The 26745-nt window shown below is 37.0% G+C and overlaps 5 protein-coding genes across 8 annotated transcripts; 3 read left to right on the top strand and 2 right to left on the bottom strand.

Annotated features, from left to right (window-relative positions):
* The first annotated feature begins 1359 nt into the window (after positions 1–1359).
* LOC119069284 (soma ferritin-like) lies at positions 1360–2299 on the top strand. Its single transcript, XM_037173351.1, has 3 exons — positions 1360–1675; positions 1772–1993; positions 2057–2299. The coding sequence occupies exons 1-3, from the start codon at positions 1574–1576 to the stop codon at positions 2252–2254; spliced, it is 522 nt and encodes a 173-aa protein (XP_037029246.1). The 5' UTR covers positions 1360–1573; the 3' UTR covers positions 2255–2299.
* Positions 2300–2423: 124 nt separating this feature from the next.
* Positions 2424–4442, bottom strand: LOC119069218 (ribosome biogenesis protein NOP53). The gene is made up of 5 exons (XM_037173195.1): positions 4056–4442; positions 3655–3993; positions 3340–3581; positions 2927–3086; positions 2424–2857 (listed from the first exon to the last, which is right to left on the bottom strand). The coding sequence occupies exons 1-5, from the start codon at positions 4346–4348 to the stop codon at positions 2473–2475; spliced, it is 1419 nt and encodes a 472-aa protein (XP_037029090.1). The 5' UTR covers positions 4349–4442; the 3' UTR covers positions 2424–2472.
* Positions 4443–6245: 1803 nt separating this feature from the next.
* On the top strand, positions 6246–10334 carry LOC119069211. 4 transcript variants are annotated; one of them, XM_037173183.1, is made up of 6 exons: positions 6246–6480; positions 6846–6878; positions 7865–8209; positions 8291–9002; positions 9089–9259; positions 10009–10334. In XM_037173183.1, exons 1-6 carry the CDS (start codon positions 6397–6399, stop codon positions 10233–10235), a joined length of 1572 nt encoding a protein of 523 aa, XP_037029078.1. In that variant the 5' UTR covers positions 6246–6396; the 3' UTR covers positions 10236–10334. The 4 variants fall into 4 exon arrangements, with proteins under 4 accessions (XP_037029078.1, XP_037029081.1, XP_037029077.1 ...); XM_037173186.1 differs by having other exon boundaries at positions 9089–9273; positions 10009–10309; XM_037173182.1 differs by having other exon boundaries at positions 7865–9002.
* On the bottom strand, positions 10310–11097 carry LOC119069278 (soma ferritin-like). Its single transcript, XM_037173340.1, has 2 exons — positions 10550–11097; positions 10310–10483 (listed from the first exon to the last, which is right to left on the bottom strand). Exons 1-2 carry the CDS (start codon positions 11054–11056, stop codon positions 10364–10366), a joined length of 627 nt encoding a protein of 208 aa, XP_037029235.1. The 5' UTR covers positions 11057–11097; the 3' UTR covers positions 10310–10363.
* Positions 11098–16388: 5291 nt separating this feature from the next.
* LOC119069286 (golgin subfamily A member 7) lies at positions 16389–17269 on the top strand. The gene is made up of 3 exons (XM_037173354.1): positions 16389–16683; positions 16767–16919; positions 17023–17269. The coding sequence occupies exons 1-3, from the start codon at positions 16543–16545 to the stop codon at positions 17161–17163; spliced, it is 435 nt and encodes a 144-aa protein (XP_037029249.1). The 5' UTR covers positions 16389–16542; the 3' UTR covers positions 17164–17269.
* Positions 17270–26745: the final 9476 nt, after the last annotated feature.

The raw sequence follows: 26745 nt of genomic DNA, 5'->3' as shown, positions 1-26745 counted from the left end.
TGTTTAGCGGTAACAAATCAGTCTATTATTTTTCTAATGCACAGCAATCCTATACAAACGAGAATTTGAATTTTTAATCTCCGAAATTGTGACATTTCCAGATATTCTCACTAAATTGCAACCGATTTCTGTAAACTTTTTTCAAAGTTTAGAACTACGTGTCTTGTCAATAGCTTTCATGAAAATTACAGAAATCGGTTGCGATTTCGTGAGAATATCTGGAAATGCAACGCACTTCAAGCAAAAGTGGTCATAGTCAACAGCAGCCAAGTAGAGTACTATTTTGTATGAAATGATTTTGTATAGTGTTCTACAGTGGTGTGACACACAGTCAAGTTTTAGTACCCTATTAAGAGTACAACTCATGCTTGAAGTGCGTTGGGAAATTTCATAATTTAGTGCTTTTCTCGATGCAGTGACTATTAAATAAAAATTTCCAGGCTTTTTTTAGCGAGAAATACAAGAAGCGCCTTCCCAAATCAAGTGGTCCTAATTAAATTGAAGTGAATTTTTCAAACCATTTTTTTTTGCACAAAAACGCTAATTAACATTCATATACTAGAATTTGCACCACGATCAACACAATGCATCCATTTGTTAGGATATTCAACCCACAAGCAATATTGCCCTATAAAAATAGCGTACTGCTTGGGTTATATACAAAACAATTGCAAGATAATTTGTTATTATTAGCGAATAGCACAAACGAGCTTTTGAACTTTCAAATTCGGAAAACGTGGACTTTTCCATCACAGAGTTTACTTGAAAGCTCGAAACCCTGAAAAGCTCTTGAAAGCTAAATCAAAATCTACAGAAAACGACCAACTGTTCTAAATGATAAAAACTAAACGTTTTAGTCTCGATTAGTCATTCACACAAAGTAAAATATTCCGCAAGTTTCTATTCACCGAAGATTGAGATGAAGAGAAAACCGCGAAAATATTTTGGCTGATAATATTCCAACAGATTATGAAAATCCGTATATTTGCCAGACCCAGACTCACATTGTAATAGTGTAGCTCTATGATTGTTTGTACGATTGTTTGTACGACGCGTTGTTACTCTGGCAGAGCATTGATACTAACCATAAAAGCTTGCAATTATTGCTCACACAAAAATGGAAAGATTTTTAATTGGTATTTGGTATCTGTAGACATAAAATAAGCAAACGGTATAACAAATCTAATAGCCCCCAGTACTGGTACTGTGTGGGAACTAAAAAAATTGTTTTATGCATGCACCTTTTGCTGCCAACAAAACCTTGAAACGAACGTTGAAGTCACCTAAAATTTGTTTTGACGATCAGGCATTATTTCTGTGACGAATGCTTTGAAAGCTGTAATATTACCAACAAACAAAAATGTCTGTTTCTGTTGAATTACTAATAACTAAAGCAACCAACAACAAAATATGTTTTTGTTTTGAAATGACTGCCTATACGAATAAAACTCATGCGCATTTGAAAATGTGCGGCCAAACCATTTTCAAAACGAGTTTCTCAATATCGAACAAAGTGTCGAAGGAAAATAAACGGAAAACTTTGCGTTAAAGCTAACAACTCTGTTCAAGTGAAATGAGTTCCCAACTAAGACAAAACTACCATGTAGAGTGTGAAGATGCAATTAACAAACAAATCAACATGGAATTGTATGCGAGTTACACCTATCTGTCGATGGTTGGTGAAAATTCGATTTAGAAAAAAAAAATATTTCTACGACGTAAATTGTCACGGTGGAAAATTTCTGATGTAACATCTCTCCTGTTTACCTAGGCATACTATTTCGACCGGGATGACGTTGCTCTGGCCGGTTTGCATAAATGGTTTAAAAAAGCCTCGGACGAGGAACGAGAACATGCCATGAAGTTCATGAAATATCAGAATAAACGAGGCGGAAAAGTGGTCTTGACTGATGTCAAAGCTCCGAGGAACGAATGGGGAACGGCACAGGAGGCGATGCAGGCTGCACTGGAATTGGAGACTGAAGTGAATGAGGTTGGTACCGTGTACGTTCTGTTTACATTTGATTGCAGCAGATGATTGTTTTTTGTCTGACAGAGTCTCCTTCAAATTCATCGTACAGCGACCGATAAGAATGATGCCACTTTGTGCGATTTCTTGGAAAGTGAGTATTTGCAGGAGCAGGTCGATTCGATGAAAGAGATTTCAGATTTTGTAACCAATTTGAAGCGGGTTGGCGAAGGTTTGGGCGTCTACATGTTCGATCGTCAATTAAACGAAGAGGATAGCCACTGAATTGTTGTCGTCCTGCTTTTTTTGTGAAAATGTTGCTGTGATAGAGAGCTCTGAACTTCTAGTTTAAATCGTTAATAAAGCTAATGATTTCTATGGTAACCTAAACGTTTTTTTTTTCCTTTCCACACTCTAACACGCAATACAATGCACCCAAATAAAATTCTCGAAATTTAAGTTAGTTAAATTGTGTTGTATTTCACGTCACCAGCAAGCGAACATTACTTGCCTACAAAATGCATTTTGCCAACCGCTTGCTGCTTCTTTTTCGAATTCGGCTGTTCTTCTTCCTCTTTATGCGATTTACGAACAAATCGTTTCACCTCTCGGCGACGTCTCAAACCAACATCAACCGACGGCGCCAGAATATTCCGCTGTTGCATGCTCTTGAATCGATCCTTCAACAGACTACCCTCGGCCTTGACATTTCGCAGATTGCCACAGATCGCTTCGGGCATACTGAAATCGATGTCCTGCTCTTGGAACACAACTTTAGCCAGACGTCTGGGCTCGAATTTCTGTTCCTCTCTTCGTACGATTTTACTCTTGCGGGCGATTTTCAGTGATTCTTCCATATCCTTTATGTCTTCCTTCAAGTAACGTAATCTGAAGTTGTTGGTGAAATGGGAAAGAAAGTTAATTTGAGACTCAGACAAGTTCGGATGACAGCCTTACCTGTGAATGTCGGTAACTTTCTTCTTTTCCAATTTTGCCTTCAGTAATTTCTGCTGAATCAACTTCTGTTCACGTGCCTTTCGAACTTTCTTTTTGTCTTTCGGTTTCACTACGACTGGAGGGTTAATTGCTGTGTATGTGTCGGGGTCGGAAATATCGTCTGCAATGGAATGAATTTCTCGTCAGTATAATTGTTGGCAATAGTTAGAACATTCAATGTAAAGATTCACTCTTCCACCCATTTATTAGACGTAATGAGAATGACAAATCTCTAGCATCACGATTACACAAATGGTGTACGTTCATACGTATGAACCATCGTTTCGGATAAAAGAATCCGAAGACTACAACGACCATTGTTTTGTCCAGGTCGACCGTCGTTGATCATGCACCGTAATGACAATAAAACTTACCGTTTTCAACGTCTGAATCATCCGTATCTTCCAATTCCTTGACGCCAGCACTCATTTCCTTTCTACGTGCCGCATCCCTCTGCTCAGCAGTCATCTTATCGAACATAGAAGTAGTGACACGTTCCAAATGATCCTCCTTGCGAATGATTTTCTTTTCCAATTCTATGACATTTTGCAGCAAATCTTCGTGATCCTTTTTCGATGGATTGTAACTGGTACCCGGATGTGGTATGGCTACATTTCTGTTGGATGGACCGAGATGCGATTGAACATTAGTAAATCCAATGAATTAAGCTGAGACGACAAGGAACTTACCTCAATTTACTACGTTTGTGGAAGGCCGACTTCGGAATCGATTTGATTGCTGTGCCCGTGTTGGCCAAATTATGTTCGACAACATTTTTATCAATCCATTGGGTATGATATTCGGTATGTTGTTCAATCACATCGCCAACGGTCCAAATGTCTTTGTCGATAATTGCCTGTTTCTTGTCTTTCCTCGATTGTTCACGCTCATTCAATTTGTTGTACGAATTCAATCGATCGGTTTCGGCCTGAATTTTTCGCTTTGGAATGATCCCTTTGGAGGCTTTGACAGCGGCAATACTTTTAGCAATGAAATGTTTGCGTTCTTCTTTGGTGCGAACGCGATTTCTACAAATTTATTGGCAATCTATCGAGACTGTTCAATCGATGTTATCACAAAAGAAACAAACCTTTTCACTATTGGATCCTGAACCTGGGATGTATTCTCTAGCCCAAGGAAACTTCTGGGCGGTTTCGAGCCAGTTAATTTACGTTGAGCACGCGCCGTCAATTTTTGCTTCTTGGGTGTTTTATCCTCAACGAACAATTCATCATTCGGTTTGTCTGACACTTGCCCGATTCGTTCCTCCAACCGTGATGTTTCCAAGAAATCGTTTACATCTTCGATGTCGATATGTTTACGCCACGAAGTTTTATTCTTTTTGGACACCCGCTTGCGTTTCTTCGATTGAACCAATGACATGTTGAATAATTAAAATTTTATTCTGCGAATGTTATACACACGTGGACCGCAACAGTATGGAGAGAAATCAAAATATAAACAACATAACCTCTATGACAGAGACAGTTTTGTTTGACAGTTCGTTTATTCGTTTTATGGGTTTTATGGCACCAGATGTACCCGGTCCATCTAGCTGCCTTGAACGCACTTACTGAAAATGTGTTCAATTTTTGAATATGTTTCATGTTGTCGTTCTTCAAGAATATCTTCTAATAAGAATCAGAAGGCAATTTGAAGTCATGATTGGATTCGAAAATTTTGTTATCCATCTAATGAAAGTTCAAAAAGCAACAAAAATGTTTCCGTAATATTCTAACAACGAGTCTGGTTCAGGCTATTTGTTGGTCCAGTTTAATCCGAACAAAAAATAAATAAACAGACGAAAGACCAAATTTTGAGAAAATTGTCTGATTTCTACATATTTTTACGCATATTCAGTGCATTTCAAATTTACGAGCCGCATTTTCACCACTACATAACATTTGCGACGAGTGATACAAAGTTTGGAGAGTTTTGTATCGTTGGAAATGTAAGGTGATGGTACGGGCTAATATTTTGCAGGTCAGGTCGTGTACCGAATTCACACCGTGAGGTCGAAATTCAAAAACATTTTCACGCAAGTCTTTTTTAACTCAGCGTCATTTTCATACAAGGAAGCGTTGAATAGTTATTTGTGTGCTTGGTGTGTACGAAGTGAGGGCTACAAGCGAAAATAGCTTAAAAACATCGTCCAAACCAACTACTCAAAAAAGTTTTCATGCAGACGGAAATTAAAATTTACCAAGGCTGTATACGTATATTTTTTGGGGACGCAGCGTCAATTCACGCTATAAGTGCGTCGCAGAATATCGTAAAAATGTTCTCTTCTCTTTCTATTTTAAATTTTCGGCGTCCCTACGGCTTGAATGAATACATAGATGAGTGTGGGTGACAGCAGAGCAATGACAAGTTGGTTACGGTTCTACCATAAAAACAAATGTCATTCATTCATTTCCGTTACAGGGTTGGCAACATATCATTTTTTTAAATGACATACTACACTTGATGATAACATGGTGGTTTTTTATTCGAAAAATTCCTATCGTAACAATTATCGTTGTCGTGATGAAGTGGAGCATCGGTCAGTCAGTTGTCTGTTTGCGACAACTTAATATACTTGTTGTTTTTTTTTTAATTATTTGCACACACACACAGCCTGCTACAGTGTCCAAACAATTGAAGTAAAAGATTTTATACCAACAAGTGTATTACCGACCGGTTTCGGCAATGAAAGTGTAAAACAGGTAATGGTCTATTGTCCGCCCGAAGGACATAAAAATTTGATTTTCGTACTTAAACGCACTCATTTTCATATTATTTTGACATAAAATGTGAGTGCGTTTAAGACAGGCGTTTAATTCGCCGATCGACCATACCTGTTGTAGACTTTCATTGGGTTTCTGTGAATCTGTTTAAATCTCATGTCTTCAAAACATTTACATTTTCGTACGATAGATTTTTATGCGAGTCGAAGCCGAGGTCCAACACCACTATTAAATGTGACTATGAAATACGACCTTCGCAATTGTCGAGTCCCACTCAGAGTTTTAATATTTTGAAACGGTCCTTTAAAAATGAATTGATACAAATATATCACCAATTTCGGCAACCAAGCTATAAAACCGCCTGAATAAACATAAAATGGAGAAAATCAAAATTTCAAAAAGACTCGATGAATGCAAAACTAGTTCCATTTAAAAAAAGAAAAAGAAAGGAAGTACTGTCATTTATACTCTCTGTTCATTTCAATTGTTTAATTTTGAATTTCCTATAACCGTCAAATTCTACTCCATAAAATTTTATAGTTACTTTGACAGCTAAAAATTTCACATACACTTTCTGCTCATACGGTTCGGCTGGTCGTGTGTGGAGAGGCATAGTAACTGAGTTGAAGAATTGTTTAGCAAATAATCAATTAATGTTGCATTTGATCGGTGTTTTTCAAACGAACTGAAAAGAGTTTTGTAAAAATGAATTTTACAATACCATCGGAGGTGAATAACGACATACTCTACTGCCAGAAAGCCCTACGTCATTACATTCATGTTCATCAGGTAAGTAACATTATTTGAAGTATAATGAAAAAAAATTGATAAGAAAATTGTTCTTCCGGTTTACAATTTTCAATAAATCCAATTTAATTCCTAGAGATTCGTTTGTCGATTTCCCGTAATGTTTCCCCAAGACAGGCGAATCGATAGCAATGACTGAGTCATACTTTATTATACTTCCTAACTGAAATAGACGACAATGCCATTAGTTTATGAACAAAGTTTTAATTTTCATGTCGATTTGGACATGTGAAAATATATTTCAGTTTCAAGGATTCAAAACAACGACGTCCTTCGAAGTAGACAATAATCTGAAATTTGGAAATTATTTGAAATTTAATGTTTGTTTTTTGTTACTTCGATTTCAGACTCTTGCTGCCAGCCTACATGCTAAAAACTTGGTAAGAACCTTGACAATTTATTACTATTCTCTTACATTAGGCACACGATGCGGTGCTATTGATAAGAACGGTAGATTAGAGTAACGATATTCGTTGAAGCGATTTCTGAAATTAATAATTTTTTTGAAAATATTAACTGCCCCTCCAACATATATTTTATTATGTGCGTTGACACTTCGGGGCCATATTTTTACGTTTTCTTTAACAATTTTCGTTGCGGTAATTTGGTTCGCCGATCTTCTGTATTTGTAATCGATACGTCGAAAATAAGATAAATCTAAGGTGAATGGGCGTCCTAGCTACCCTCGTGCATTCTATTATCAGGATAAATGTTTTGATTAATAATATGTTCACCCGACCTTAAAGTAATACGGCGAACATATCAAGATGGCGCTGATATATTTTCTTGATGGTACCATATGACCGGAGTCCGTTTTACTCATCAAGTAAAAAAAAAGAGTTCAACGATCGAACCGTTTATGTGGACGCTTTGAATTAATTGATTTCTGTTGAAGGAATATTAGGTTCTGCGGGTTCTGCTGGGTTAGAACATCGCGTTGAGAACAATTGAAGGATTTAAAATTAAATATTTTGCGCGTTCGATTCTGAGGATTTTGAATATTATTTTGTTCTTCGACTCACATCGGATTTTTTTCGGAAAATTTTAATTTTCATTTTGACCTGTGACTCATTTCCATAGAGTTAAATTCGAAAGGTGGAATGGAACTTCAACATTTCCACTCGTTTAAACATATTATAGTTGAAAATCGGAACGACATCTAGAGAATGACAAGTGGATCGGCTAAAGGTGCACCGAATTCGCTCTTCTCCATTATTTCCTCTTCAAAACAATAGAAATAAAAAAATTGAAAAGGCACCGTTGCCAAGTTACCATATACGGCCGATCAGGGCCTGTTATTTTTCGGTTTCATCCATGAGCTATGTATCGAGAAGACACTGATGATATCATTTTTTTACCGTTTCAGCTTGATGATCCACGACTTACAGAATTAGAAAATGAAATTCAGGACATTGGACGAGAACAGAAGAAGACTGTTGACACACTACGCTTGTACATGGAGAACTTTTTCGTGCATCTGGAGAAAAACAATCTATCCATAGACCGTACGGTAGCCAATGCAAATGTGGCGAATCAACTACATATGAACTTTCAACGGTGTTTCGAGAAAGTGGAACCAGTCAACGTTAAACGACGACTCAGCGACAGCGAACTCATCGAACGGTATATTTATGGCAACCATACCATTTGCGGATCTACAGCAGTTCGGGCAATCAAATTGAACGATTCTAGCAAACCGGAAAAACTCGAGGTACTTATATCGCCCAACGATGTCGTTTATCGAAACGTAACGACTCCGCCACCGCTAAAACCACAAATGTCATTATTAAAGCCGAAATCTGAACGACTGGTACCGAGTTCACCGAAAAATTCAACAGATGACCAAAGTCCATCTACATCGTCAGCCAATTTGAATAGTCGCCGATTGAATTTGTTGCAAGTGCTGAACAAAACCAAAGCGAAAAACTTGAATCTTGAATCAGACGACAAAGTCGACAAGAAGGCGGAAAATGCAGTTCCAGATACGCTGCCCAAGTTGAGAGAATCGCCAACCGATGACGTAGTATTAGTAGAACCAGCTCCTTCCGAAACAGTCATTATTTCACATTCACCGACATCATCGTCGGCGACGTCGCTATCCGGTGATACATTCGGTGGACCCGAGTTACCCGAAGAAGAAGAAGAGCCAACCGTCCTTGGTAAGGAGCCGTTTCTACGCCTGTTTGGATTGTACACCCACACATACTACGATTACTTGAAAATGCGAAGGTCTGAACGAAAGCGAAGAAACTGTACGAGTACGGAGAAACGTGATTTCCATTACGGAAAAATTGATATTCTATTCGAGCGGCAATCGAATAAGAACAAGCGGGTCTTCCTGAGATCGACACCAGCACGTCGTCCAGCTATTACAAAGCCAAAACGAAAACGATTGGAAATCAGTGCACCATTGAAGAAGCAAAAAACCGAACCGGCCTCAAATTCGTCATCGTCGTCGTCGTTATGTGACGAGATCAAAATGTGCATCTCATGCATGAGCATATGTGAGTATGGAACATTTATTGTAAATGGACAGTCGCATCGGTGTTGGCATTGGCGAAACTAAAATTTCTTTTCTTTGTCTTTTCAGCTGATGAAAAATGTGTGGAATGCGAGGCGTGCAATGTGTATTACCATGTCAGTTGTCACGAATCGGGCGAATGTTCAGCGACCCATTCTCAACGCATTAAGAATCGATTCTGTCCGGATTGCTTGCGACGTCAGCAGAAGGCTAGGGAGAAAAGTGTCGCTCAACAACGGGGTAAATAAGACAAAGTAACGTATACGAAACCTACTAGTGTTAAGAGTGTCGTAGAATGTTTGTTCGTGGCTTTTGTTGCTTCGGTAGCGTTAGACAATTTATTTTTCTTTTTATTGGTAGCACTTTTGAGTATTGAAAAATCTATATTTGTGGCTGTTCACGTCACAGAACACCGACAGCGAAAAACAGGTGGTCTGTGAAGTATCGTCCAATTTAAACTGCTGCGTTCTGGTAGTGAAGCTAGATAAATTTGCTTAAAAATTGTCCTGATCGATAGACACCCATTTCACCACCAATGGGTCAGCTTTCGTACAACGTTCTCCAGAGGCGAAATGCCTCCTTCATTTCTACAAAATTTCAGAAAATTTCCACACAAACAAATTCTCGAATTCAAGCTCCCCAGTCGAATCCATCTAGTCTTATTTACTATTTATTTAGTACTTATTAAATGCTTCAAAACTTGTTGCAATTGAACTTTGTGATTCGCGTGGTCAATTCAAATTGGAAGTTAGCAGATCGCGATTGGCAACTCTTTGGATTCCTTTTGGGAAAGCTAACCTTTTTACCTGTGGAACATGTAACTTCGATTGGATCCATCAGTTCAAAACACAGGTTCAATATTGAAAGTCGTTCTGAATTTAGAACGTGTGCGCTGCATGCTAATTCAACTGCACCTCAACTAACATAAGCACCTCTCACATCCAACTTTTTTTTTTGCTTGCTAACTTCCGAATTTTTTACTTTTCCAGATCAATCGGTGAAGAAAATTCTTACACAACAACAAAAATTGAAAAGCCACCGCGAGCAGTTGGTCGACGAATTGGGTTGTTTGCATGATCGACTGGACGATGTACATAAAGAATACCAGAATTTCAAAAGTGAACATAACGACTTGAAAAATGTGATAAATTCTTATTTAGCGCCAATAAACGCACTGACTGGACGATCTTTGCAACTGAAAGATTTACAGATGTAATAATCCGTAATAGCATCAATGTAGTTACAACAGTTGTAGGAGTAAATTGTTTTCGTTTTTGTCTTTCTTTTAAATAAAATTGTGGAAATTTACAAGAGACACGGAGTGGGTTTCAATTTTTTGTCAATTCAACCTTTTTTTTGATAATCTTTTAAGAATTCCTGATCAATCAAATATTCTCCCAGTCCTTTTTGTTCGAATCGTTTCAGTCGCATCAAGATATTACCGAGATTTTGCAGAGCGCTCATCTATTAGACGCAAACATTTTCTTTTAATTCTACAGTTTATGACCGGTCAACTGGTTAACGACTAACCTGCTCATGTAAAAATTTGGTACAAATAAAATCCACAGTAGCGATATCACCGTCGCTTTCCGCAATACGCACCAATTCGCTCAATGTCGCTGCATTCCCTCTTTCAATCAACAACGATTCCTCGATTGCTGCCGATAGGCTGCTAAACTCATCTTTAAACTGCTCGTTCGGCTTCTCTACACCAATCATTTTCACCTTACCGCCACGCATATTTTGGTAATCGATAAGTGACATTGCATGTTCGCGTTCCTCGTCAGACATGGCACGGAAAAAGGACGATGATCCTTGTAACGCAATCTCAGTTCGACCGAAAAAATTAGCCATAGCGAGGTATGCGTGACTCGCCATCAATTCTTGGCCAATTTGGAAATTCAACTGTTGTTCGGTGCGTGGTTTGAAGTTTTGCCGGAACGATGGGATATCATTTGAGACATTTCGAGTTTTGTTGGACAAAGTTCTGAAGATATTTGAAAGCGGTGCAATTTTTCTGGATGTGGTTGCGATCATTGTGTTTAATTTGGTTTATAATTGACTGATTGTTTTTGAATTGAATGGGTTCCTTTGCTGGCATTCATCTTACTAAAATATGCAGAACGTGTATGGGAATGCGGAACAATGTTTTGTGATCGATTCGCCATTATGATTATATTAACCTTTAAAATTGAATTTTTTTCCATCCTGATCAGTCTGGCCCAACTGGCATTTGAACGATGCCCGTAGCGCCTTTCTTTTTTTTGTATGAAAGTGGTAGCTTTTAAAAATTTTTGACATTCAACACCCGAATAACTTTTGGGCAGCCAGTTAGATCCTGGTAAACTGTGAGTAGGTCATGCTCTAAAATTTACAGTCTTGATTTTCATCACGAGAAACCATGTAACTACAATTACACTTTACTTTACTAGTGAGGGACTGTCCCTTTACGCTCACTACACGGTGCGGTTGAATTAATTTTAACTGAGCATTTCGATGCACTTTTGATATTTTTCGATATTATTAGTCAGCTCGGAGCCCTGAACAAGGTTCCACAAAATTTTTTGATTTTCATCCGTATTTTCGGTGACAGTGGTGCATCGTCCATCCTGTCTACAGAGAGAGTGGAGGAAAACTGGTTGTGGTTTCAATCGATAGTGCCTGAAATTCTAATAACAATTGTACAAAAATGTGGTACCCTAAGTGCAAGTGAAGCCGACAGAGACATGCTGAAGTTGAAAAAACGTGATTTTCAAACAGTCATAGAGGCGTGGATACATGAGGGATGAAGCTAATAAATAGTTCTAGCAGTAGAGCAACATTTCCTCTACCAATGACCAAAAAATTATTTTTGGAGACCAACTACATAAAGGCCGACAGTAGCTCAAAGTTTTTCCCTCATATTTGGTAAAATTTGCAGGTTTCAGAGGTACCTGAGACGCACTTATAACATTTTTTTGTAATTAAAATGGTTTATTCTGAAATTCTGGAAGTCTTAGCTGTCTATCGACACCACACATGCAATGACTCATGTCAACAGTGCCGATATGTTGCTTGAATAAGTGAAATGTGTCCTTCCACAACGAAATTTTGTGCATGATTTGAAATATCTATATAAAAAGCAAAAAAATCGATGTTATTTTGCTTTTTTCGTTGTTCCTATAACTTTGTTTATCAAACAAATCATTCCAGCAGTGTTTTCAAAGACTTTTCAAATCAAGCACAAAATTTCGTCGTAGAAGGACACATTTCACTTATTCAAGCAACATATCGGCACTGTTGACATGAGTCATTGCATGTGTGGTGTCGATAGACAGCTAAGACTTCCAGAATTTCAGAATTAACCATTTTAATTACAAAACGAGCCGTCAGAACAGTCGGAGCGTTTGCTGCGACTGAGCCCCGTACAAACCCGTACATCTATTGCGCACGTGACCCTACTTCGTCCGTCGCCCTACTCTTACCGTAAGCCTATTGCGCCCGTAAACGTCGTAAAATTCTTATGCAATGTGTACGTCTTAAAAATTGCGCATAGCGCAATTACGAAGCCCCGTACGACGTTCCTTTCAAAAGTAACACAAACTACACTTCCCACTGATCAGTGATTTTGGAATTATCATTTTCACCTATTTATATTGATTTTACAAAAATCCAAAATGGCGGCCGACGGCCATTTTGTTAGGAGGTGGAAAGTGCAACGGCTGCTTTACATTCGTTAGTACCTTTCAAAAAAACAAAAATTCATGAAATTCGGTTAAATTTTACTCGAGATATTAACAAAAAACACCACCTTCACTGTACGGCCGAGTAGCCACATATAAGCTCACTCCAAGAGACCTAGCTCACGCTCCGGTAAACCGAATTTCATAAACTTTTTTTTCCTGATTGGTACGGTCAATACCTATCTAATAAATCAAAATCTATCTAAATCCGTTCAAATTTGACTAACCTACAAGCAAAAACGGATTGCCGCCCTGTACCTAGTTCACACCAAGGGGTCTAACTCACGAGTCGGTCATCTAATTTCCATAAACTTTTTTTTTGTGGATAGGTATTGTAAATACCTTTCATTTGATGTATCACTTACAAGTGTAGCCTTTAAATGGCCAGAGAAATCTTTGGAAAACGTTAAAGCACTTATGGGGCCCCAGCTCTGGAGGGGTCGACCCAAAATCGCCCATCTTCGAACTTAGCCTCACTATTTCAACTACCTTTCAGGGGAAAAAAAAATTTTTGAAATCGGATTTGATTTACTCAAGATATCGACGTGACAGACGGACAGACGGACAGACGGACAGACGGACAGACGGACAGACGGACAGACGGACAGAAGGACAGACGGACAGACGGACAGACAAAATTTTTATTGCGGATTCGTTATCTATGAACATAGGCAAACACTTTGCCCTTACCGTCTGCTTCGAATTCCATCAATTACACACGGCATCGTAATCCTATAAGCCCCTTCGTACTTCGTACGGGGCTAAAAATGTTATAAGTGCGTCTCAGGTACCTCTGAAACCTGCAAATTTTACCAAATATGACGGAAAAACTTTGAGCTACTGTCGGCCTTTATGTAGTTGGTCTCCAAAAATATTTTTTTGGTCATTGGTAGAGGAAATGTTGCTCTACTGCTAGAACTATTTATTAGCTTCATCCCTCATGTATCCACGCCTCTATGACTGTTTGAAAATCACGTTTTTTCAACTTCAGCATGTCTCTGTCGGCTTCACTTGCACTTAGGGTACCACATTTTTGTACAAATGTTATTAGAATTTCAGGCACTATCGATTGAAACCACAACCAGTTTTCCTCCACTCTCTCTGTAGACAGGATGGACGATGCACCACTGTCACCGAAAATACGGATGAAAATCAAAAATTTTTGTGGAACCTTGTTCAGGGCTCCGAGCTGACTAATAATATCGAAAAATATCAAAAGTGCATCGAAATGCTCAGTTAAAATTAATTCAACCGCACCGTGACTAGGGAAAAGCCTTTTCCTCGCTCGCAAAGTAAAACTCCGTACTATTCTCGTGAAATAATTTGATATCGCGTATCCAGATAAGTAAAAGTACATCGGGCTAAAGTCTTCGGATTCTTTTACTGATCTGGATACGAGATATCGAATTCATTCACTGGTATGAGTACTATTTTTTTTTGTATTCATATTTGATAGGTTCTACCTATTATTTCCCTAAACACAAACGAGCACCACAGCATCAATCATTTCGTGCCATGCTTCCAAAGTAACAATGTGTGACGTGGTTCGATATCAGTTTTGTAAAAAAATAAAGCTTTTATTTTATCAAAGTAAATTGTGATCATTTTACATGTGTTGGTTCAAATATTTATAACTTAAAAATTTCGTCAAACTTATTGCTTGTTGGGTGGGTACCTAAAATGCTGGCTGCGTTGCCTTGTTGAATAGCCAAAGATAAACGGTTGTATAAGAATTGTTTTGCTCAAATGTCACCCGTTTCTTCAATTAACATTTTGCCAATTGAATCTACGAATAATTTTGTTTCCTTGCACCACGGACCTAATGTTTCGAATGCTAAACGAGCCAACAGAAAACCTGACGCTTTGAGTTTCGTATAATGACTGTGCTTCGAGGGGTAACCGACTGGCCAAAATGGTGGCAAATCAATTTCTAATTCCTTTCAATTCCGTTTAATTACCTCAATTACCGGACCAACTCGTCTAATTGCCGGATTCGCTCTATTTCCTTTCAATTCCTTTCAATTCCGTTCAATTCCATTCAATTCCCTTTCAATTCCCTTTCAATTTCCTTTCGATACCCTTTCAATTTCTAAAGGTACTTTCTGTCAATTCCTTTTAATTGCTCTTAATTCCTTTTATTTCTTTAATCGATCCTCCGCACAAAAGTCCATCGACTTTATACACAAAACGTTCCTCCGCGCAAAAGTCCATGCTTCATACGCAAAAAAAAACAATTCGTTCCTCCGCACAAAAGTCCATCGACTTTATACACAAAACGTTCCTCCGCGCAAAAGTCCATCCTTCATACGCAAAAAAAAAAAAACAATTCGTTCCTCCGCACAAAAGTCCATCGACTTTATACACAAAACGTTCCTCCGCACAAAAGTCCATGCTTCAAGCTTCATACACACAAAAAAGTAACATTCTCCGCACAAAAGTCCATGCTTCATACACAAAATGTTGCAAAAGCCCATCGTCCATAAAATGTTACACGCAATTATTGTGCGTTGTGTTCTTCCGTGCATATATTATGGTCGATGGAAATTTATGGTCGATGGGCTTTTGCAACATTTTGTGTATGAAGCATGGACTTTTGCGAGGAGAATGTTACTTTTTTGTGTGTATGAAGCTTGAAGCATGGACTTTTGTGCGGAGGAACGTTTTGTGTATAAAGTCGATGGACTTTTGTGCGGAGGAACGAATTGTTTTTTTTTGCGTATGAAGGATGGACTTTTGCGCGGAGGATACAATTGTGTGTGAGAAAAGTCTATATAAGCCGGTTGCAATATGAAAATGAAACATACTTCATTTGACAGTTTCGAAAATTTCGTCATGAAAAATGGGACCAAAACACGTTTTCAATGTCTCGTTTATTTTGAGCATTAGGCTTTTGAAAAGTTGATGGAATAGATGATATTGTCGGTGATGCATTTTTTTGTAAATTTGGTTTGAAACTGGAGCATTTCGCATCGGCAATGCCCCAGCCTAACATTCCCCCGACGAATATTCACTTGTTTGTTGCGGCTCAAACTCTTCCGTATCTGACTCACAAGAATCCTCTGAAGAAGAATCCTTCAGTGTGCATATTTTGAACATAAAAGGACGTTGGACCTGTTCTAAAATGGAACTGATCAACACTGTACACTGTTATTTATTGTGCGGGGGCTTTTAAAATTAAAACAAAAAGGAAATAAAGTGGTTTTGCATTCGCTGGTCCTTCTTTCCGATAATCACACTTATCAGCATTTACTCTCATTTACTTTCAATTCCACATATTTCCAGTCAATTCCTATCAATTCCGATCAATTCCTGCCAATTCAGATCAATTCCGGTCAGTTCCATCAATTCCAATTATTTACCGGATACTCCGGCAATTCCTTTGAGGGTGTGTAGTCAATTTCCCGAGTCGGTTACCCCTCGCTGTGCTTCTGTTGGCAGTTGTTGTTCAGTTTTTGGTCGTAAATGATACATAAAATGGAAATTTAATTTTTTTCGTGGTTTTTGCTTCGTATCTTCATCCATAAAAGAAAAGTTTGACCAAGAAATAGCAAACTGAATATTGTCCTCCGATTTATTTTTAAATCCACCGCGTTTTTTTTAACAAAACCGTCCGCTATAATCGCTACAATCTTTGGTTTGTCACTATACTTGCGAAACGTCAAAAATAAAATTTGTCAAAAGGAAAAACAAAAATATTTTGTGTTAATGTCATTTTATCATTTTATTTTTAATCTTTTACAATAAAAACGTATTTGTAAGAAGCGAAAAATTGGGTGTTGCAAATTATTGGCATAGGAAGTGATGAACAATAGCAACAGAATGTCAGAACCAGCAACGCCAGCATTACAGCCAAGTTATATGAAAATTTTCGTGCAAAGAGATTACAGTGATGGAACATCAGTTAAATTCCAGACCAGATTTCCATCGGAATTGGAAGGACGTGTAAGTCGCAAACTCACATTCAATTCAGTTCAATTACTTCGGGTCGCTCACTCTAATTGATTCGATCAATTTCATTACCGTAGATTGAACGACACATTTTCGAATCAACAATAAATCGATTAAACGAATACTTTGCTGAGGCTGAAAAGGGGTCATGCAGTACATACTGCGAGGGTTGTTTGGCCTGCATTACCGCTTATTTGGTGTATATGTGTTCCGAAACACATTACGAAAAGGTAGGCTGAATTAAATAGCAAAATTATTTGGTAGAATCCGAGAGTTCCGGATTCGAGCAGCACGTTCAATTATGAACTGATTTGTTGATTTGTTTGCTTTCAGTGTCTTCGTAAAATATCTAAATACATTGCTTCCCAAAATGAACGCATTTACAATCCTAAAGGACTTCAATTAACAGATCCAACATATCGAGGGCTTCGCGTCATAGAAATATCTATTTTAGACCGGCCAATGCGTACTTGACTGTCGCTATCCCATTCGACAGAAGAGTTTTTTATGTAATAATCCCGTGTATTGATAGTGTCTCAACAACAACAACAACAAAAAACTGTTACATTGAATATGGAAATTATTTTTTATCATTTAGCTTAAGTTATACTTTACTACAAACAAGAAACAGTTTCATTTTTTTCAACAGTAATTATAAACATAATGGCTATAAACGTTAAAAATGGCAAATTTTATTTACTCACAAGACACTTTGTCGTCTGATGATTCAGCCAGTAAGACTACTGAGGAATTAAGACTCTTGAAACCCTGAGTTGTCGATCACGGATCATCTACATAAGGTATCGCAGCACAAAATTGAATTTCGGCTTATACCAACAAAAAAGGCCATCATGGCAGAGCCACCGCAAAGTGACTGGACGAATTGCGGTGGCACAAAGTATGGTGCTAATACAGAAAACGTGAAAATTTTCAGAATAAATATCTGGCCGCTTTAAAGTGAATGTATTGCCATCCGCTTATAATTTTAGAATTTTTTACATTTTGGTTAACACTCGGAATAGATCGACTGAAATTTCATATCCGATCAGGTACCTGTATTTTTGGAATCTCTCAGTTCTAGAGTGAAAAACATCACTTCGAAAGTATGATGATTTTATACTAAAATGGGTGAACTTTGGAGCTCTGCTAAAACAACTTTCGATAAAAAAAAGTCTGCTGATACTGTACTCTGTGAGTGCTTGCCAATGCATGAGTAATGGTAACAGATGACAGATAATAAGATTGACAATCCACATAGCCTAGGCTGGCCTGTAACTACATGACCTCAGCTATCCAATGATACCATGGTCGGCCATGGTCACCTGTGCGAGAAAAATCGGTAAGAAATTGAACTTTTTAGATTTTGGTCTGACGACACAGGGGCCGGATTTTTTTTTTTAAATGGCTTTGGATTATAGGGTTCAATTCGTATCTATGCGCCTAGATTCCACGAAAAGATTGATCCGATTTCGGTAGGCTGTTTTCCCTCTTAACACTTTTCTGGTGTAAATGCCAGTACAAAGATTTTCTAAATAGATAGACTTGACATATTAGGTGAGCCCTTTTCCCCTTTTCAGGAAGAGTCCACTGGAATATTTTTGGTTCGAAATCGCATTTAGGAAAAGGCTCGTGAAAGTGCTTCTAAGTCGGAAGGCAAATTGAAAACGGCTCAACGCATAGTTGTTAAATGGCTTCAGGCCGACATCAGGCTATTCTGTCAACCATTGTTCTGTCTTAATATTCATATCATGAAATTCTGGAAACTAGATTACGTTTGTGAAACAAATTTCAAATCAAAACCCTTTAGGAAGTAGGGTTTCGTGTGAGTATAATACGCACTGACGAGTTTCACGGAATAAAATCGCGTCTTGCATAGGCACAAGTATCATTGTAAACTTTAAAGTGGATGTAACTAAGAAATCACTGAAATGTTTTAAATTTGATACGGAATTTAACGGATCCAACATTCTCTCTGCTTCACATGCTACGCACATAAAAAATTTACACACTCGGCTTATGTTACATTCTTCCGAAATTGATATACCAATTTTATGTTGTCAATTTCGTACTTTGCAACTTTGTTTCTCTGTACCGTCTATAATACCAATACCCACAATGTATGGGTTGTTTAAACGTTTTATTTGATTTCTACTGTTCAACAACAGAAAACTTTCGGCCTCACTTTCAACGATTGGAATCAGATTTCGTATGATAGGCTTATTTGCATAAATGTTTTTGTTTAGGTGGTTTTGTAGTTTGGCAAATTTTGCAGCGAGTTGTCCAATTTTTCTTATCTTAAATTACTATGTTATCGCAAGCGTAAATAGTTAACAAATTTTTAGTGACGTTGGTATAAAGGTGAGTCGAAAAAAATAATAGATTTTTGATAAAAAATTAGCTGAACCTAGGGTTTGTGCACAATCCTCCGATGATCATTTGTGTAAATAGTGAACACGTCTCTAAGAGTGCGCTTTTCAAAATTGTTTAGGACTGATTCGGATGTACTAAAGTCTTATAAGGTAGTGCCTAAACGTGAAGATTTCTAAAACTATTCAAAAGATTTTTGTCACAATTCTTCTTTTTTTGATCCATCCTAAGTAAACCTTTTCATACTTTTCATAAAGATAACGATGACCAAAATAACCATGATAATAAATACAGTGACAAACGTTTTATACAAATAAAAGGTAAACATAATATGAGTAAAAATGGTATCTAGCACGATTCGTGACGCAAATCTTTCAATATATTCGAGATGTCCATGTTTAACAGATGACACCACTTTCTATGTTGACAAAATCTGAATATCGCACATAAGTATGTTCGATTTATTCCCGGTACGCGTCGCACCCTTCGTTGCAAGTCGCCCATAGTATTTTAAATTGAAGAGTTCGAAAAACCCAAAGTATATAAACACTGAAGGTAATGCAGGCCTTCAGCGGATCAGAGAAATTACGGATCCAAACTTTCAGGTGAATTCATTTTCGTATGTTATCTAACTTAGACTTGTGCAACATTACGGCCCTAAATCCTTCCAATTCACCACTAAATACAACTTGACGCAAACGAATTTTATATGTGTGCAACATAACGTCGCTAAATCGTTCCAAATTCACCACTAGATGCAACTTGACGCAAACGAATTCAATACGTGTGCAACATAACGTCGCTAAAATTCACCTGAAAGTTTGGATCCGTGTGTAACTGTGGATTTGCATTACCTTCAGTGTTTATATACACCTTGGAAAAACCCAAGGGACATTTTCAAACTACAAGAATTTTTGCTCGTGGCAAAATGTTGCGCCTATTAAAGAATGCATTCACTACGTAAACAGAAATAAAAATTTGCGCGTCAAATAACGCATGAAAGTTTAAAAATCGCTATGCCAAGTTTCGAGACTCTCGGACTTTTCATCTGGACTCCTGTAGAGAGACAAACTATCGAACCAACGAACAAACGCTAAATGTTATATGGTATTGGTATACGAAGGTAAACAATTTAAGGTCTCATCACTGCAGACGTTTTTGAGCCTTAATGAGATAAACCTACTGCAATAGTGCCCAATGACGTATGCTAAGATTTGCGTTGGTGTATGTATACATACCACACAAATGTACTTTTTCTAATGTAGATTACGTCCAGCGAATTTTTTGTTGTTTTAAATATGCAATCTACCACGAATGAGGGCTAACATTATTTTGCGATGTTACGGTGCAATGATATGTTCCAATAGTAGTACACCGACGACGGTTCACATAATATGTGCTATAATATCACATATTAATTACAGATATTAGTCGATACTGAATATAATGGCCCTTTCATGCGTTACCGACTTACCAGAAAATATGATGACTACGAGACATTGAATGATATATCTGTTGAATACAATAAATTAATGAGTTAATAGTACATTTTCTACCTTGGTGTATATTTCGAGAATAACTTCGTATGTACAATTGTATATAACGAGCGCCAGCGAGTGTATATACAATTGTACATAAGAAGTGATTCGAGAAATATACACCAAGGTAGAACAATGTTTTATCTCCTGCAAGCTGATATTTCATACATTAGCGAAATAACCACAAAAATTTGGATTTAAAATTAATTAATTAAGCATGTTGTTTTAAAACGCATTCACAACAAAAAAAACATCATACAGAGAATCCTTTATTTACTTACTCACACACATATACTATCCACCTCAACATTTCGTTCAAATCACATCATTCCGACTACTCTGATTATTTGATCGATGTAGAAGTGACTAACGAACCACTACCGACACCAATTGCATCGCGTTATGTGATTTGTTGGCGTAGTGGTCAGCATGTTTGGTTGATATGCTGCTGGTCCCGTGTTCGCTTCCGCCGTTCGGCGATTTTTTTTTTTTTTCAAATATGTAGATGGAAAGTAAATTTACCCTAGGTGGGTTATGTGTGAATTATCCAATCGTATAGGCTGTGGTTATGTATGTGTTTGTGTTTATATGCAGAAACGCGTAATGTATGAAATATCAGCTTGCAGGAGATAAATAAATTTAAATTTAATAAACCTCATGCGTAAATACACGGAAAAAATAATATCATCCGTAGTGAATTATAATGGGATGAATAATTATACTTTGTTACGTTAATGCAAAAGATCATTTATAGCCATTACTTTAATATACAGACATGTAGTATTCACAGTCAAAATTAACATTATTGATTGGCAATAATTTCGTCTACTACCGAGAGTAGTGGTGCTACTTGTACTGTTTTGTACTACATGTAATACGCATTCACTGAAAATATTGCAATCTTTATCTGAGAAAAGTCTTCATGTTTGCTGTGAGGGACATGTACATCATTTGTCACAAATGATTTACTTAATTGAGAAAACCACTATCACATTAAGAACAGGAGTAGTCTATTGTAAAATTGTAATTTAAGTAAGCTATGAAATTCGGTTTGTATGTATAACAAGGCATTTTATGTGCTAGATCTTTCTTTTCACAAATTACTGCCGGTGAACAATCACGTAAATCTAATTTTAAAAAAATTGTGAAAATTTTCGATTTTTCTTGGTTAATTTGTGCTCTGTAATTGTGCGAACAATGGATTTTACATCAGTTTTTGGAAACTTTCTGCAGTATTTTCCAGGTAAGCTAAAAAAATGATTTTTTTTTCTCTATAAAAAAATATCGCAACAAAACCTTGTGTTAGGGTTTCATTTTTTCGATTTTTTTTCCCAACTGCCGAAATGCGGTAAAAAGCAAATAATTGTTATCGGTTTGGTAGCATCATATTTGTTTTATTAAAAAAAAAAAAAGGAAATCGCTAATTATATATCAGCCTAATCCTTCTTTGGGTCTACCCAGCATTGAACTGGGGACCTCCTAGTCATCGACGTTAAACGTTTGTACTGGCCCACCGAGGTGACTTATCAGTGTTGCTTATTAAATGATTTCTAGATATGTTCATTTGTTGGTTTTGTATATACCGATCACATTGCTTCAGAGAAATGATAAGTTGGTATGCCTGTGGCGAGATGGAAGGAATCTGAGGTTAAAAATTGTGTACGGTATGGGAGAGAATTACATACGAATTCTCTCAAGAGAGGTGCAAATTTTTTCGACATGCTCCTTCATGTTGTTTCTATCTCGCCACAGGCGTACCAACTTAACATTTCTCTGATTGCGTCGTATTGGTCGTATTGTCATTTTTTCAGAAAAGAGAGCAAAGAGAAAACGAAAACAGTCGAAACGTTTTTGACATAAGCATGTATAGATAAATTGTTTTTGTTTACAACTGAACAACATCGCAAAGATCTTTTTGTTTTCTTTGCCTATGATCAATTTAATGTTGCGTTTTTAGGTATTGAATACGCAGACTTCATCACACTAAAACCAGCTCACATAAAAGAGGCGATTCCGGAATTGGTTCCGCGCATTAAATTTGAAAATTTGTACAACAATTTTTTGGAATCTGTTCGTGAAAAAGGCCATGTTCTCGAAGCTAATGACATCTCTAAAATCGTTGAACATGTTTGCGCGGACTTGAACGAACAGAAATCAATGTTAAACTATGAAAGTGGCATAGTTAACATTTTTGATGACGAGTCTTTTCATGTTGGCAAACAGTCTGAGTCCGTTGACAATTTTAAAATGATATCGTGCTCTGATATTGCCATTGATACCACGAAAAATGTTCAGTCTACAATCAAGACGGTGCAGGTAGAACCTTGTCAGCATCCATTATTATGCAATTTAAAATTATCACTCAAATCACTTTTAGGATATCGTTGATATTCCCAACATCAAGCTGAAAATTATAATAACAAAACACATAAACCACAACAAGCCGCTTGACGACTTTGAGCGAACCGTTATAAGTAAGGCTGTGATACATCATTTGCTTGTTAAAGAGTTTTATCGCGTGTAAGGATTTCTTTATTTTTTTACTTTTTTGAAATTGAAATAGATATATATTAGAAGAGATTTAGATTAGAATCATATTCATAGAGCTTAGTATAGTTATCCGGACAGGCTGAAAAAGAAGAAGTATAGTTATCTGCAAGTTAAATAGTTTTGAATGGTTGACATGTAGCGCTGCCGCGCTTCTAGGACAAAATTGTGTTGGAATGAATTAAATGCGCTAAAAAACTAAATTCAAGAAGTATCGCATCGCTCGCATGCTCCTTAAATTCTCTAAAAATAATTTATTTTTCCTTGCTCTGACAAGCGTTCTCGTAATCTTATTTTTTAGTATAAAGAAAGACGAATTCATCTATCTCGCCAAACTCATTGTGCAGTTGTTTGCCAGCGAATTACCAGGAACGTACTACATACCTGCTGTAAAAAGTCAACCTGCGCAAGGAAAGCTATTTAGTGCATACCAGAATTACAAGGCGGAGCTCCGAGAAGCCGCACTAATTACGAAGCGATCAAAAGCGTTGACCCAACCCGGTAAATTTAAAGAAATGATTGTCTTAAGGAACGCTTTAACACGAAAATTATGTTTAGACGAAAAGCCCAATCAATTGACCGAGAAATCCGAGGCGTTCAAAGTGCTTTTGGAGGAAACCGAAGATTTCGAAGTGATCGTTCAATCATGGAAGATTTGCTATGAAGAGAGGCAACAATTGCTAGCTGAACTATCGGTATTCGAGTACATCAGAAAATTTCCGGCGTTCCGGTTGGACCAGGGTTATGAACTGGTTAGTATTTGTTTTTAGAATGACAATCCAAGCCTTCGCATTTTTGGAAAGTTGCACTGAGGTTTTTAAATTTCAAATTTGGGAAGCTTGGGGTTATTGAAAGTGCCTATTTATAAGTAAACCCGAAATGCAATGATACAAAACGTATAAGTCTAACTCAAACGTTTTGTTTGTTTACGCAATATTCTTAAAAAGCACTGAATGAAAAAATCTAGGCGTTACTGCACAGCACTTTATAATTATGAAAACAGTGAATCCATTCAAGATACTTCGCTTCACAAACACTGCATCAATTCCATCAATAAAAAGGCGAAATTTAGTCTTTAGTTTTTCAGCAAAGCGAAATTATAAAATTAAAAAAACATAAAGAAGGCTCAGGTTGATATATATCAACCGAATCCTCCTTTGGGTCTACCTAGTATTGAACTGGGGACCTCCTTGCCGTCGATCTTCGACGTTTGTACTGGGCCACCGAGGCGGCTTGTCAGTGTAACCTTTTAAATGATGAAGTTAAAATAAAAACTGCGTACCGAAGATTAGCCTATCCTTATGTTCTGTGAGGTTGGGAGTAGTTGATGGTCTAATAATATTGGACATTCGGATCTCTAATAATTTCTAATTTTAGTATTTATCCCACAATCTGATTTGCGTATCACAAATAATACAAATGAAAGAAAAACGTAAACACAAACAACAAAAACACCTGATTAAAAGACTGCCACAGCTGTACACTGTACATACAGAGTACAGTCTACTTTACGGAGTATTTTAAATTTTATGCATCACTGTTTGACCGACTATTCCCTTTTACAATTTAAAACTATCGTGACCAACTCCTCTCCAGACTATTCTTTACCGTAATATAAAATTTGCAATTTGAGAGAAATGAATTAAAATAGCTTTTATAACGTCAGATTCAAATTTATTGAATCACTGAATTTGCTAGTGCAATTTTTTGAATTTTCATTTTACTTTCTTAGTTTCTGATTGCTATAAATTCTTGTGTATTTAATTTTTCTTTAAGCTTATTATTGACGCCGATAAAGTACTCAATACTAAAACATCCCAACTAGCTGGTATTGCCGCAAAGCTAATATTGTATGCTTCACGTAAGAAGAGAAACTGCTCCGAAATTAAAGATTGTCTTGCTGCATACAATGAAATATCGTCAGCAAATTCGAATATATCAAATAGTAAGTAAAGCATGTCTCATACACAGGACTTTTCGTAACTTATTTACGTTTTTAGCGATTCAGCAAGTAACAGCGCTAAGATTACTGCCACTTCTCATGCCACTTGGAAAAAAAAAGTTGAATCGGGTAACAGTGGGCCAACTATTTTGTCCTTTTTTCAAGGTATACACCATCCGCACCACCTTTAACTTTTAGTTACACGCATACAATTTCAGACTGAATCTGCTGCGGATAAATACAACGTCGAGTTTAAGGAGTGCCATAAGGAAAGCACCCTCGTTCTCAAACCTCGATTATATATTTTTGGTGAATTGTCGAGTCCGAGCGCCCATATTTATTTGGCTGAACAAAAATATTACATCAAAGATTGTTTGCTTGGGTTCGACATTCTTTTCAAGTGCTTCCTAGCTTTGAATTGTTCGTATCCAGACGAAACGTTGCACGTTTGGCAATTTATCCACAGTGAAGTTTACGGTATTGAGGCGATAAATAATAAGCAGACGGCAACCGTTCTGACCTTCATACAAGATATAAGAAATATTGTAACCGATGAGCCTAGTTTGTAATTTTTAATTTAATTTTTTCACTACATTCCTATTTTCTATATTTTCCACTTCGCTGGCATCAAAAATAAAAATGTTATTTTGTAAATCTTGTAAGAAAAAGGTCAGTTCCATAGACTCATTTTTCTTACATTTTCAATATTCACATCCACAAACCGAAAAAATATGGTGTCCATATGAAAAATGCATTTGCGTTCATACTAGCAAATCATCATTGAAGAAGCATTTAAAATCTCATTCTGTCCAAGACTCAGTCGGATCGGTTTGTGCTGACGAATTTGAATTGCCTAAAGGTACCACCAACGTTGTTGCTCAAAATGTTGCACAAAGTCAATGCAACGAAGCAGTCAGTCGTACGATATTAAATTTGAAAAATGACATGCTTAAACAAGCCTTGGAATTGCTATCAGATGAGCAAATTGCGAATAAAAAATGTTTCGAAATATCGCGAAAAAGTTTTGAGTGTTATTCTAAGGCTTTCCTAAGCCTCAAACATTTGGAGACACAATTAGGCGTTGAAGCCACAATATTGAGTGAATTTTATGATTTTTTTCGAACCCATCGTCTGTGCAATCTGAATTCAAATTAAAAAATGCTTTAATCAACGCTGGCGTATATATTTCCTCGACAGACTATACTGTATCATCAACTAACGTACTAACATTCGTAAACGGTAATCCTAAGCTTCGAGAGGAAAAAAGAATCGTGAAAATTTTTAACATTCCTCGTATTTTGCAAAAATTTTTCAATTTGCCTAATGTTATGTCTGATATTTATAATTTTGTTACTGGCCTGCAATCTTGTACAGATGGATCAATTTCGAACATAGTGCAATCGCCTTTATGGCGAAAACTCTTATCGTTAGAAAAAAATGTCGATCAATCAGTTTTGTATTTACCTATAAATATTTTTTTTGACGATTTTGAACCGTTGAACGTAGTTGGATCCCATTCTGGAGCATACAAAATTGGTGGAACTTACATGGGTCTACCATTTCTACCTGATCATATAGTATCTAAACTAGAATATATATTTCCGGTTGCTCTATTCTTCTCAGAAGACCGAACTCTTTATGGAAATGAAAATATATTTGATC

This window comes from Bradysia coprophila (genome assembly GCF_014529535.1).
Source record: "Bradysia coprophila strain Holo2 chromosome X unlocalized genomic scaffold, BU_Bcop_v1 contig_26, whole genome shotgun sequence".
NCBI lineage: Eukaryota > Metazoa > Arthropoda > Insecta > Diptera > Sciaridae > Bradysia > Bradysia coprophila.
The sequence above is the reverse complement of the archived record's forward strand: the minus strand, read 5'-3'. Positions and strand labels throughout refer to the sequence as shown.

Bases quoted from the DNA above. Each gene is read 5' to 3' on its own strand.
- LOC119069284 (XM_037173351.1), top strand. From the start codon at position 1,574: ATGAGTTCCCAACTAAGACAAAACTACCATGTAGAGTGTGAAGATGCA. The intron at 1,676-1,771 runs GTTGGTGAAAAT...CTGTTTACCTAG, and splicing joins GTTACACCTATCTGTCGATG to GCATACTATTTCGACCGGGA. The intron at 1,994-2,056 runs GTTGGTACCGTG...TTTGTCTGACAG, and splicing joins TGGAGACTGAAGTGAATGAG to AGTCTCCTTCAAATTCATCG.
- LOC119069218 (XM_037173195.1), bottom strand. From the start codon at position 4,348: ATGTCATTGGTTCAATCGAAGAAACGCAAGCGGGTGTCCAAAAAGAAT. The intron at 3,582-3,654 runs GTAAGTTCCTTG...TCCATCCAACAG, and splicing joins CACAAACGTAGTAAATTGAG to AAATGTAGCCATACCACATC. The intron at 2,858-2,926 runs GTAAGGCTGTCA...CAACAACTTCAG, and splicing joins AAAGTTACCGACATTCACAG to ATTACGTTACTTGAAGGAAG.
- LOC119069211 (XM_037173182.1), top strand. From the start codon at position 6,397: ATGAATTTTACAATACCATCGGAGGTGAATAACGACATACTCTACTGC. The intron at 9,003-9,088 runs GTGAGTATGGAA...TTGTCTTTTCAG, and splicing joins CATCTCATGCATGAGCATAT to CTGATGAAAAATGTGTGGAA. The intron at 9,260-10,008 runs GTAAATAAGACA...TTACTTTTCCAG, and splicing joins AAGTGTCGCTCAACAACGGG to ATCAATCGGTGAAGAAAATT.
- LOC119069278 (XM_037173340.1), bottom strand. From the start codon at position 11,056: ATGATCGCAACCACATCCAGAAAAATTGCACCGCTTTCAAATATCTTC. The intron at 10,484-10,549 runs GTTAGTCGTTAA...TGCGTCTAATAG, and splicing joins CCAAATTTTTACATGAGCAG to ATGAGCGCTCTGCAAAATCT.
- LOC119069286 (XM_037173354.1), top strand. From the start codon at position 16,543: ATGAACAATAGCAACAGAATGTCAGAACCAGCAACGCCAGCATTACAG. The intron at 16,684-16,766 runs GTAAGTCGCAAA...TCATTACCGTAG, and splicing joins CATCGGAATTGGAAGGACGT to ATTGAACGACACATTTTCGA. The intron at 16,920-17,022 runs GTAGGCTGAATT...GTTTGCTTTCAG, and splicing joins CCGAAACACATTACGAAAAG to TGTCTTCGTAAAATATCTAA.